The sequence below is a fragment of the Papilio polytes genome, unplaced genomic scaffold (genome assembly GCF_000836215.1).
Source record: "Papilio polytes unplaced genomic scaffold, Ppol_1.0 DF823288.1, whole genome shotgun sequence".
NCBI classification, from domain to species: Eukaryota; Metazoa; Arthropoda; class Insecta; order Lepidoptera; family Papilionidae; genus Papilio; species Papilio polytes.
In genome coordinates this window covers 550,259-562,965 of record NW_013525916.1, presented here as the reverse complement: position 1 = coordinate 562,965, position 12,707 = coordinate 550,259, and the positions used below count along the sequence as shown (strand labels likewise).

Sequence of the window (12,707 nt, the reverse complement as noted above, 5' to 3'; positions counted from 1 at the left end):
AGAGAGGCTGGAACAACGCGGTCTGTTGGTATTGTGATCACGTGCGGCGGCGACGCGACAATATAGCAGACGCAATATTCCAACGAGGAATTACATTTATCGATACGAAGAAATCACTGGTAATTCAATGCATAGAAGCGATGAATCCAATACAAATATTGAACGAGACAGTAAAGAGCTTGTCTGTTTCCTTTTTATTTATGTGATTTACGATGAAAAAGTTATGTTACAAAATAGAAAGAACTGTCAATATAAATGGACATTGTATCTTTATATTGTAGCGTTTAGTTAATTAAAGTTATAAAACCGGTAAGTAACAAATTGCCAATTAATTCCTTCATATTTATTTAACAGTTTGATTTTAAATTAATCGGAAATCATTTTCATTTTAACTTAATTAAAGAGGCACGCTCTTGACCTTTGTGGAGTTGTACTCCAAATGAGTTGAGTAATTTAATTGGCATTCGGAAGTCAGAATTTAAAAGCAAATTATTATTTTATTTTCACAATGAAATTTTGCATCAAACGAGCTATTCAATAAATCCGTAATCGAACAAACAATTCGATTTTAAATTGTTACTTGTTTTTTCTTGCATGTGATTATTTTTTACATGGAGTCGTTTGTTACTTATGGCATTTGTCGATGAAGTAATAAATTGTGTAACCCTTTGTAAACCAGTTGTCTTTATAGATTCATTCCATATATCACAAAGACTAATCTCGGGGGTACAATTGTCCGCAACGTACCAAATAAACAACAGAACGATCAGCACAATCATCGCGAATCATTCTGACTTAGATCCAAAAATCCCAACTGCGAGTGTTTGTTTTTGATTTTTGTCTAACGAGACAATGGGGAAATGATGAGAGCCCGCTGTAGGTCGCCTTTGGGACTTCACCCCATACCAACTCCGACCCTCAACATTCCGTATCGTTTGAAATTTAACCTTATGGCTTTATGTTAAGACATGGATTTGTTTTAAATAGTTTTGGATTAACGCTATTCTATGAGTATGATGGACGCATATGGCGTCAAACTGGCTGCAGAGCGGCGGCATGCCACTCGAGGGAGTAGGATTGGCGGCCACTCCGAACGACCTCTATGTCACTGCTATGGGTAACTTGGACTTTCAAGATTTATTCCCTAGGGTAGGAGAAGTTTTAATTTACCGTTCGGGGCTGTTCGGTAGACTGATCTTAATTAGTTTTAATGGTGACGTATGACAACGGGCATGAGGAATTGTAATCAAAGGGAACGTATTTAAATTTAATACCATATAAGTTAATAAAACTTTTATTTTATACTGTTGACTTTAGACTGAGAAGATTTCAATTTGTGGTGATTATTTAATGACATAGATGTTCAATTTTGGCGCTAAGCGGTTCATATCGCTCCATAAATAATGCCAGCAAACCGTAATGCCGTCAGTCTAGTGAAGCATCGATCACCAACTCAATAGATTAACTAGAACTAACCGAAAACTGTTGTGATCCGCTTATACTCCGCTAATTAGACGACTTGTTTATGTTTCCAATGAACATCAAAGTGAGCTTTTAGAGCTTTATGTAGCGGTGTACATCTTGTTAATTTGTTTAACTTGTCTATTATTTATATAGTGGTATTATATGCGTTCAAATCTAGGTCACGGGAATAATCTAATTATTTATTTTCGTTGTTACACATTTAAGTTTACACTTATATTCCTTAAATCTATTTACAGTTTACTTCTTGTCTTTTTAAAAAAAGATGACATTGTCCTGAAAGTTTTTATTGACAGTAATCATGAATTTATCAAAATGTTTATTCTGTAACAACTAAATCTTACAATTTGTGTCGTCGTTCTTGAAATTTGATGCCTTAAACTTGAATAACGTTTCAATTAACTCGAACAAAATCTAATTTAGTTAATTATAAGCTCGAGCTTTACAAAGTGGAGGAAATAAGGAGAGCGGGGGCGCTGAGTAGGCGACATCGCCTTATACGCACACACGCCAAAACGAATGTTTCAATTCGAGATAGATACAAGTACGGCTTAACTTCAAACAAGAAGAGACAAAGTGTTTAAATTGAATTAAATAAATCCTCGAAGTCGTTCTGAGATCGTTCCGAGGAACTTAGATCGTATCGATGGGAATAAAGTTGAAAGTTTAAACGTGCGAGTTATCTTATGATCGATTCGTTCTTTGATACAGTCTGCACTCGATTACATTCCGATTAATTTCTAGTGATGTTATAATCAGCATTACTGAATGTTAACATGACATTCATCTGTTTTGAAATCTTAATTGATATAAAGGTTATGTTCTACATTTTACATTGTTATTTCCATGTAAATGTTGCAAACATAAGATAACTATAGTTCCATATATTAGATGTAACGTTAGTATGCTTCGATAAACTTTTAAGTATTCAAGAAAGAAAATCTATACTAATATTATAAAGAGGGAAAATTTGTAATTTTATATGTACTGGAATAACTTAGAATTTACTTGGTCGATTACAAAAATTCTTTCACCGTTATAAATCTATGTTATCAGTAACATAAGTTTTATTATTTTTTATTTTCACATTATTTTCAGTCGACAACAACATCTAGTTATAAATAAATCTATGTGACACGTATTATTCTTAAATTTCATTGATTTCTATTCTACTTAAGTGGCAATTACTGATCATAGAAGTTCATTCATACGTTACGAATGAATTCGTATATTCTAAAAGAGCCACCAATATCAAATTTCAATTGAATTGTTACACGCGAATGTAAATTCGATCATAATTAGTTACAAGGGTTGTAACGGTCATAATTCAAATTAAAGGAGAATCGAATAGCACAGTAGCTGTAAGCCGGAGGTAAATAATTGAAGTAATTGTGAGGTCAGATCGGGTCAATTAATCATCGGATGCGGACCGAAGCCACATTACCAATTTATGTCCAGCCCAAAATACAAGCCCGCTGTTGCCAATGCTCTGTTCTGCGCCAATCGAATCCACCAAATAATTAGGAATAAAATTACTGAAGCGTCAACGATTACGCGCATTATGTTAATGATGTGAACTTATGTAACAATGCTATTTTAGAGTATACTAATTTAAATTTATTTTAAAAATATCGCTAACTAATTGTATCACATTTTAAGAAATATGTCTACAAAATTCTTGCCCATTAATACGCTTGGAGCCTCATAAAGTTTCCGACAGTTATACATTATTTTTTAAAAAATAAAACATATAATATGTTGACGTAATTGAAGATTGTAGAAAACATTAAGTAATGTCACGTTTGTAAACACACAACTAAATAAATTTCGATATAAAACTATCGTTCTATAAACATAAATTAAAAAGAAGCATTCAGATAACAAATGTTTGAACATTTCATGATAATAATGAGGCAGATTTACCATTTAAATTCATGAAAAGCTTTTAAATGTTGCACGAATTTGCCTTAATTTTCAGCAGCCTAACGCAGCGGTGGTCGCACGGGTAATTATGTAGGAATTGTATCAAATAGTCGATGTAGTGCTTAGCGCGTGTACGAACTTTGTACCGAAAATAGAGAAAATAAAATTAACGTGGAACCTTTTAAAATCGTTTACTCCGTTTTAATGAATGTTAAACTGTTTTAACACTGTCTTTTGCCCGCGACATCCGCGTAGAAATAAAATAACGAAAGTAGCCTATGTTTTTTCCAGACTATGCTCTACATCTATGCCAAATTTCATCCAGATCCGTTTAGCAGTTTAGGCTACAAACTCTAACATACATCCATCCAAAATTCGCATTAATATTAGTAAGATATACAGTGACAGTTCTAGCGATATCTAGTGCCCTGGGCGAGATTTATACTGCGTCCATTTTATCACTAGAGCGGGGGGATGTTAAGAATGTTACGTAATTCGTAGATCTGTGACACCCCTGTCAGGTGCCCTAGACGGTCGCCCAATCGCGCCGGCAATTTTTACAAATTTTCAAGTTTTCAAATATATATTTTTACATTACGTGGTCTTACTTATTTCGGATGGGGCCAATATTGCTTGAAGAATTATTCTAATTTGGGAGAGACAGGCAACAAAAACCTTGGCCCATACTATAGGCATCAAAATTCTTTCCACATGCATGTAAACATCGGTTTCGTTTTATATGTATATCAGAGATGGTAGATAAAGGACCTAAAAGTCACCGCGGCGGTGGGTACCCATAAACATAGACAAGTGACGTCGCCCACCATAAAGTCTTGAATTCATCCCATAGGACGACATACTAAAGAGTCAATATCATAACGCTGATACGTACTGGGGTAAACAGCGTTGGTGGCAAGATAAAGTGTTGATAAATAGAAATAAAAATAGAGGGCATTCAATTGACCGTTGTAGTCAGACCTCCAGACGCAGATTAAATGGCTTAAGATAAAGGTCTATATTGGCTGGATAGAAGATATGTAGGCGGATCAGGGGACGCCTTGGAGGCGATCTCGTATTTTTACTTCCCGGAATTTATTCTTAGACTGAATCGACACAATTCTGGTGGCTGATGGCTAGTTTGTCGCAGTGAACAAATTTAAATGAGACAGCTACTATTTTATCCTATTTTTAAACTTAAATAGAAAATAAAGTCACGTTTGGAAAAAAATGTATCTAAAATGTAATTCTTTCTAACAATTACTTAATCAAATTTACACTATTTAATATCGTAGTATATGTTTTTAAGTTATCGTAATACTTGGATTATTGTTTTTAAATTAACACCCACTGCGTTAAAAAAATCAAACAAAAAATCACGTAAAACTTAATACACTATTAACATAACTTTTCGAAGATAGCGACAGGCGATTTAAGTCGTTCAAAAGTTTACTCCAAATCCAGCAACGAGAGGCTGAGTCGTAAATACAGAATTGAAAGCGAGTGAGCCGAGCGCCTAAAAGCGTACTTAAAAAAACTTTTGTCGCGTTTTAAACAATAAACCGTCGCATATCTCAGACAGGACAAAAATACGGACGTAAACTTATCTTTATGACTCTATTTCGACTAGTGTTGTCTTTTAAATATCACGTTATACTTACGTTATAGGTGAACCTACATTTGAGGTTTTATTTATTGTTTACTTGATTGATAATTCCACGAGTCCGATATGAAGAATAAACAATAAAATCCCAGAAAATGAATTTCAAAAGCTATGATGTAAAATATAGCTACATGTTTTAATTATTTATGAAAAGGAACAATCAAAGTCAATACACTAGGAGCAAATTAGCGTACATAAAAATACAACATTTTAAAAGTGTTTCCTGCTTTAAAGATCGATAAAAAAATATTTGACGGTTCACATCACTAATTTGAACAGTTCGGAAATAGAGAAGCATGTGTGGTTTACGTTCGTCCATCGCTCACAATGGCATCTGAACGCATTGTGCCTTTTACGAGTAAGTGTGTATAAATTACAAGGAACGAGTTCATTCATAACGAGCTCTTTGACTCGACCACTTTGTTGCCCGATGTTTGATGTCATGGTTCACAAATTTTAGAGATTCCTATTTCTTTCCCACTTTTGACAGATGTTTCATCAAAGAACCGTTTGAATGTTGAGTAAAGCGTAAAAACTTTAAAGCAAAATTTAGTATTCCACGATCAAAATAATAGAGATTTTATTTTAAGTAAAATAGATGAATAAAACCACCAAATTAAACAGCGATAAATATCGAAATTCAACTATAATAAATAACATTGAACACTGTGCGTATTTTCCATTACTTAATTTAAACTCTAGGATTTCTGTAAGCAGATACAAGCCATTTTTTTATCAATTGTATTAAAAGATATTGCTGCTTTGCGTATAAAAATATTAAAGAAACACAGGTGAAAATTCATAATCTACTGCGAAGACAACGTGACAGGGAGAAACCGGTTCTTATCAAAATGCCAGTGAAAATGCGTCGTCATTCCGCGCCCCGGTAACTGCCGGCCGGGGACCCATTCCCGTGTATAGCCCTCCTTATTGCCAGCGTGAGCTTCAAATTCGAAATTATCAGCCGCCATCTTTATTGTTGCGATGACGTATTTAGATCACTCGTTTGATTTACGGGATAGTTCGCCGATCGTTTGTCGCCACGTGTGTGACTTATGCCAGTAGCACACAAGGGAAGAGGCTAAGTTGTACATAGTTTTGATAGTATGAGTTAAATCAGTAGCAGTACTGTAGTTTGTGTTTCACTATCCTTGTGTAAACCTAGCTTTATGGTTTGTAAAGCTTGTTGGCTTTTCGTCGCCTAATGCGCGTTAGGGATTATGAAGCCGAGTGACATGTGTTTTGTAATAATTGACAACAGACAAGCGTCATTGCTTAGCTCGATGATAGACATCTCTTGTTTAAATGCGAGCATATGTTGCATGGTTTAGTCAACGTAAATAGAGCGTACAGTCAACGACATAAAGCTTGTAGAAATTTCATTTTGTTCTCGATGCATATCTTAACCAATTTAATACTTTCCAAACGAAGAAATTTAAAACAAAACACTTTTCTACACAATTTATCAGAATCAAATTAATTCCAATATAACGCTTCCTCTTGAAAGGTTGGAAAGGCGAGCATAAATTAAAAATGGAGTACAGTCAAATGAAAAAGTTTTCGATAAACGAGAGAATTGATTCGACCGTTCTAGTAATTAATGAACAATTAAATAGTTATCGCTTTAACTGTACCCCTCGTTCGTTTTCAGTTGCAATTCGTTGTCGTTTTTCTGAGCGTCGCCTCTGCAGCGTTGAGGTGTGGTCATTATACAATTTGCTATCGCAATGCAGTTGTTTCGTATTAAAATGCGTCGCTTCTGCCAAACTTAATAATTCCATTGTATTTGCTGTGAGTTGTACGAAAAGAAAACACGATTAAGCTATCAAAATCAATAATGAAACGACCATATATACACAAAATACGACAAAATATAGCAGTCATATAAATGAATGTATTTTTCTTATAAGATATTCGTTATGTTATGAAATTATTTAACATCTTTCTTTATCCGTCGACTGGAAATTTCAAAACAAGCAGAGGGTTCAGGTGTTTGTGTTGATATTTATTGTAATTAATTTCGCAGTGAAAATTTCTCCCAAGAACGCCCGAAGCTTAGCTTGAATAATTGTATAAAGACGAAAGTTGCTCGTATTTTACAAGGTTCTATTGTCGGCTCGTTCGCAGCAAATAATGGCAACGAAGCCGGCATCGAATAGAAAACAGAGCAAAATGCAACGTACAAAGGTAGTAGACGACTTTGTGACGTCAGCCTCTATAAAACATTTTTCAATACCGAGGGAAATTGGTCAAAAATGACTCCCGAACAAGATTATCTTGGGCGTGTTTATGATGCAAGCAAAATTGAAACTTAAAATGTAAACGCTAAAGGCGGTTGTCGAGTGCACGGTTGAGACCTTCCATTTTCAGGGGCTAGCCTACCGGTATTATGTAGGCGAATTGTGATCGCGACGACACAAGTTATTGAGCCTTAAAGCCTTAGATGAAAGTACGATTTTCCGCTATGAACTTTGGCAGACTTTTCCTAAGCATTTATAAAGGAAAAAGTAAAACTAAATCTCTGTTCCTAGTTTAAAGTGCTAATAACGTGTATGAGGCGTTAGATTGACACAATAAGGCAATAGGATCCAACGGTTTATTAAAGTCGTATTCAAATGCAGTGCCATTACGAAAACTCTGACATTTGTCTGTCATTGTAAGTTATCAATTCTTATAAACATCTAAATGGAATTTAATTTTATTCCTATCGAAACATATATTTAGAAAGGTCATTAAAGTCCAAATGTCTAGAACAAAGCTATAGGACAGCCATAAAAGCGATAAAAGGGAAAAATCAGACAGTAAACGATTCTAATTTAGGCCGGTTAGTCGTTTAAATGATCGTGGGAATATCCACTATCGGTTCGGAAGCGGCACTCCGCTGTTTAATGAGAAAAAGGCTCCGGACTCAGGTCAGCCTGATACCGAGCGTTCTGTTTGTGTTGCAAGACTAATGTACTCTGATCACGCGAAATTAGCCTTTAAAAATCTAGAATCGGTTTTTCTTCGTGTAATTTATAGCTGCATTCTTTTAAACAGATACTAGTTTTACAATGTCTTTCATTTTACACTTTTAACAGCAGTGTTTTTAGTTATTTGTACTTTTAGATGAAATTTACAGTTTTGTTTAGGAAATTTACGTGAATAATGTTTAAATTAGTACCTAATTGTTAAATTCGGTCCACAAATAAGGGCTAAAATTGCCTAAAACCGCAGCCAGACGCTGTGTGACCGCATCGTCCGCAAATAATATAATCGATTCTCCGTACATGTTACAAAAATCGATACCAAAAATGTCGTATTTCTTACCTCATTGTAATAAAGTTTCAATATTTAAACAGAAGGCTGTTGTAATTGGGTAACGGTTAATTAGTATATCGAGGGGTCGCTATCGGAATTCCTTTTAGTTAAAGTGGAAATATATTCGCTTTAATATTAAAGCCGTTCATTCGCTGTATGGTTCGTATTAATTATGGACCGATATTTCTTATTGATACGAGAATTTCGAGCGTCTGAAACATAATACGTTTGGTATTTACTAGTGTTAAGTGATGTTATTATATTTAAAGCATATTTTCTTACAGATTAATTTAATTTGCCCGCTCTATAATTTTTCTTAATCATAGATCGATAAATAAAATAAACATATTCCATTTAAAGTGTTCAGTAATTCTAAAACTGTAAACTGTTAGAGCGTCAAATGTAAATGACGTAAAATTAAGACACTTTTAATCAATTTACTGACAAATTACAAGTCTACAGTAAATTTATTCTATGAATCAAATTTGTATAATTGATTCAATTCCGAATTGTATCTTTCTGTACAAGGTATTGAAGCGAACATTGTATTTGACTGAAGAGTTGATGAATTATGTATAAAATAGACATTTACTGGATGAGAAGTAGGAGTTTAACATTAGTCCGATTAAGAACGTGTGTCAAACTGACTGGTTAGCGCCTACAATGATATCTGCCAACAACATAAACATTTGTATTAAAATTAAACACAATTACAATATTACGACTATGTAAATGATTACCAACAATTTTTGTATAATATTAGGAGCAATTTCGTAATCTCATGTGTCTAAAATATTTAATTAGAATCGATTTAGGAGAGTATAGTTTGATAAAATTTGGTTAGACTTAGTAATGAAGGAAGAAGCAACGTTTCGAGTGTCAGGCGATGACGTGCCCAACTATTTAAGTTTCTCCTTTGATTAAGCGAGCGACAAAGATTTCTTGATTAAAATCTTCGAGTCGAGCCACCGCGGACGGCTTTCGAGTGCTTGCCTCGTAGTTTCGTAGGGCGCTTTTGAAATTTAAAAGCATTTCTCAGACGTCAGTAATGGAAGCCGTAACGGGATTTGCTGAGACATTCAAATCGTCATTCTCATTAACCGGACTGTCGCTGATTTGCAGTAAATTTTATAGTTTAAATAATACTTAGTTGCTATTTTATCTGTCAGAATAACAAAGGAAAATTATTCTTGTACATAGTGAACGTTACAAGTATATAAGGTAAAGAGAATTGATGTCTTAAATATCAGAGTGATGAACGTATTAAAGATAGAGGTACCGGTATAATATTCAATAAGAGGAACATTATCTAAGATATTGGACTCATAACCTAAGACATAAAACGGTTACTCCAATTCACCCCAACATGAGGTACGGGGCTATTATTTCCACCTTCAGGGTCGACGTAACGCATAAACACGATTCCCATATCGCCTCAATATTTCTCGACCCACTGATTAGATATGGAAAATAATATTTCGCACGGAGAAATAATATCACGATTTATTCGCGGGGGCCAGATAACGGCGCGAAAGATGGGCCCCTTAATGGTCGGAACGGGTCGAAATTGACCGAAATCGTCCGAAATGGGCCGAGTAGCCCCATCCTAGCCGCGTATTTTTACATATTATTTTAAGGGATCGCATTAAATTACCGGTTTTTTGTGTTGGAGAGTTATGAGGTACAATATTTTTCAAAGGTGTGGCCTCGAGAGCGATTCTTGCCTCCGATCCGGGGTACGAGAGCGGAAAGGGGAATAATTACAACCAGCTTGTGTTCCACTGAAATATTTTCTTTCAGATTTAGTTTCTCGTTCGTTGAAAGCAGTCGGTTCTTTTATCCAAACAGTCGTAACATATTTCTTAACCTCTCGTTTCTTTTCTTGAAATGAATATTCTAAAAGACTATCTACGGTTTTTCTGCTTTTTTTCAATTGTATAAAGAAACAAATATTTAACTTACCTAAATAGATTTAGTATGACCATTAAGAAACTAAATGTATATTTAAATCTTTGAAACTTCATAACATTTTCTTCATATCTATGCTACGATTAAATTATTTTTTACCTCCATGTAAATAGAATAAGCTGTATAACTACTTTCTATTTATGGATAGATATACATAGATTAAATGACATATAGATATAATTTCAAACTATATTAACAGTACCATACCAGCGTATCATATTTCAGCAGGCATGCTTCGGTTTGCAATATTTTTACAAATAATAATTAATAGTCTACACTATTAATTTAAAAATTGTTATATTTATATCATACTTAAATTCATTAGATACATAGGAATACAGATTATATAAAAGTTAGTTTACATTTATACGAATAATTTATAAAGCAGTGTTTATTCGCACAGTGTGTGACGACCTTTATCTAAGTGCGTTTTGGATTAATATAGTAAGCGGTGGGTAATGCAAGGGTTAATAGTACCTTCACCGTCAGACCATGTCCTTTGTTGGAGGATGAATAACTGGAATTAAAAAAAAAACATTTAATGAGTAATTGATACTCTTTGGTGAATAATGAAAAAAATAAATTACCAGTGCAGAACAATTGACAGACATTCTGGCTAGATCGATAGAAAAAAATAGAGAAAAGCACTTCATTGTACTATTACTTTAAGTTAGATTAGATTTAAGAAATTGTAAATTTAATAAATTTGAGAAAACTTGAATTACGTGTTTCTTAACTTTTTCTTATGTCCATATTAAACAGGACTTCGAAGAGAAAAATCGTATAAAAAGCATACCGAAAACGTCGAATATAAAATCAGAAGTTTTCTATGCGAGAGGAAACAAATGCCAGCTTCAGTGAGACCTGAAAATCGGCTCTGCAATCGAATGCAGACGAGAAAGGGACGCACAATAAAAGTTCAGTAAGTGGGAAAAAGTAGGAAGCTATGCGGACACGCCGAGACGTGAAAGGAATTGGAAATGCGAGGCGGCCCCGTCCGAGTTGCAGTTTGCGCCCGTTTGCGTTACGGGTCACTTTTCTTACCAAGTTACTATACCAAATAACGCTAGTTAATATAGACTTGGACTTCGATTTTTTGTAGTTTATGATTGACTTTTGCTGATGTTCATTTAATTAAACAATTACTAAATAATCCTCACTTTAAAAACCTTAAAAATTGTTTATTCCAATACTTTTATAACCGGATAAAAGTAAGATTGTTATTTTATATTCAAAACATGAACGAATAACTTTGGCCATAAGATACTTCCGTTTCACATAATTTAAACAAGAAAATATTCAAAATTCAGCCTTAAATAATATTTTAGTGCTTGTATTAGTCTCTAGAGAAATACTAAATAAAGCTTACAGGTTTCTCGTCCCTCGTGCCTACTTTAAGTAAGATATAAAAATAAATTTAGCCTTTAGGTTGATACAGAAGTAGTGAAAACCTAACAAAGCGATTTCAAGAGGCTTATATACTTAAGCGAGTATTATTTACTTAATAGTAACTTAAAAAGATGAAAATACATAGCGTATAAAATTGTAGAAAATCGAAAATGTTGAAGAGTATTGAATCGTCAGATCTTACACTTAATAACACACTGCATTATTTATTAAGTAAAGTAATATTTACTAGTCTAACAACTTTTAAAGTCTATGTTATAGTAAGTCGATTATGTAACGATGAAAACATCTTACAAAGCTACTGTAACACTTTGCAGGAGATAAATTAAAACATAGAGTAGCGGCATTAAATATACTTTTATCAATATAGCCAATAGTTTACGGACGTCGGAGAAACTGAAGTTTATTAATTGAGTTAGCGGACGGCGGGCAAACTTGGAAATCTTTCGCGGGACTGTTTTTCCGTCAAAGCATAATCAAACTAAGGAATTCTACTTGAAAGGAATATCTTGAAAGGTGGAACAAGACTTTATAGGAGTTGGATTCTTAATATTCACTAAAACTCTGTCTACACTTGATTAGTTCGTTATTTAATTATTAAAGTTAGTTTAATATTTGTAATCTCTGATATTAAAGAGAAAAGTTTAGTAATTCTGTATGCAATTGTACGAAAATCATTAGTTTGTTTCTACTCACTTATATAGCTATAACCGCAGCCATCTCCATTGTGTTGCGACTCACCTGAAAACAAGAAAAAACTGTTAGAAATAAATCTTACTATAGGTACTAACATTATAAATGTTTGATGGATGGATGATTGTTTATTACTATGTCAGTCAGCGTGACAGATCTATTTGGAATAGATGTAGAATACAATCTGAAAGAACACATCATCATCATCATCACCAGCTCACTATACGTCCCCACCGAGGGGCTCGGAGCCTACCCTTATAAGGGGTGACTAGGC

At 34.1% G+C, this 12,707-nt stretch overlaps 1 protein-coding gene across 1 annotated transcript in view; it reads right to left on the bottom strand.

The window, feature by feature from the left end:
• LOC106104951 overlaps positions 1 to 12,707 on the bottom strand; it is a 130,270-nt gene that overhangs the window by 79,074 nt on the left and 38,489 nt on the right. The window contains exon 2 of the mRNA XM_013285144.1: positions 12,437 to 12,481. Within this exon, the coding sequence (XP_013140598.1) occupies positions 12,437 to 12,481 (45 nt within the window). The remainder of the gene's footprint in view (positions 1 to 12,436; positions 12,482 to 12,707) is intronic.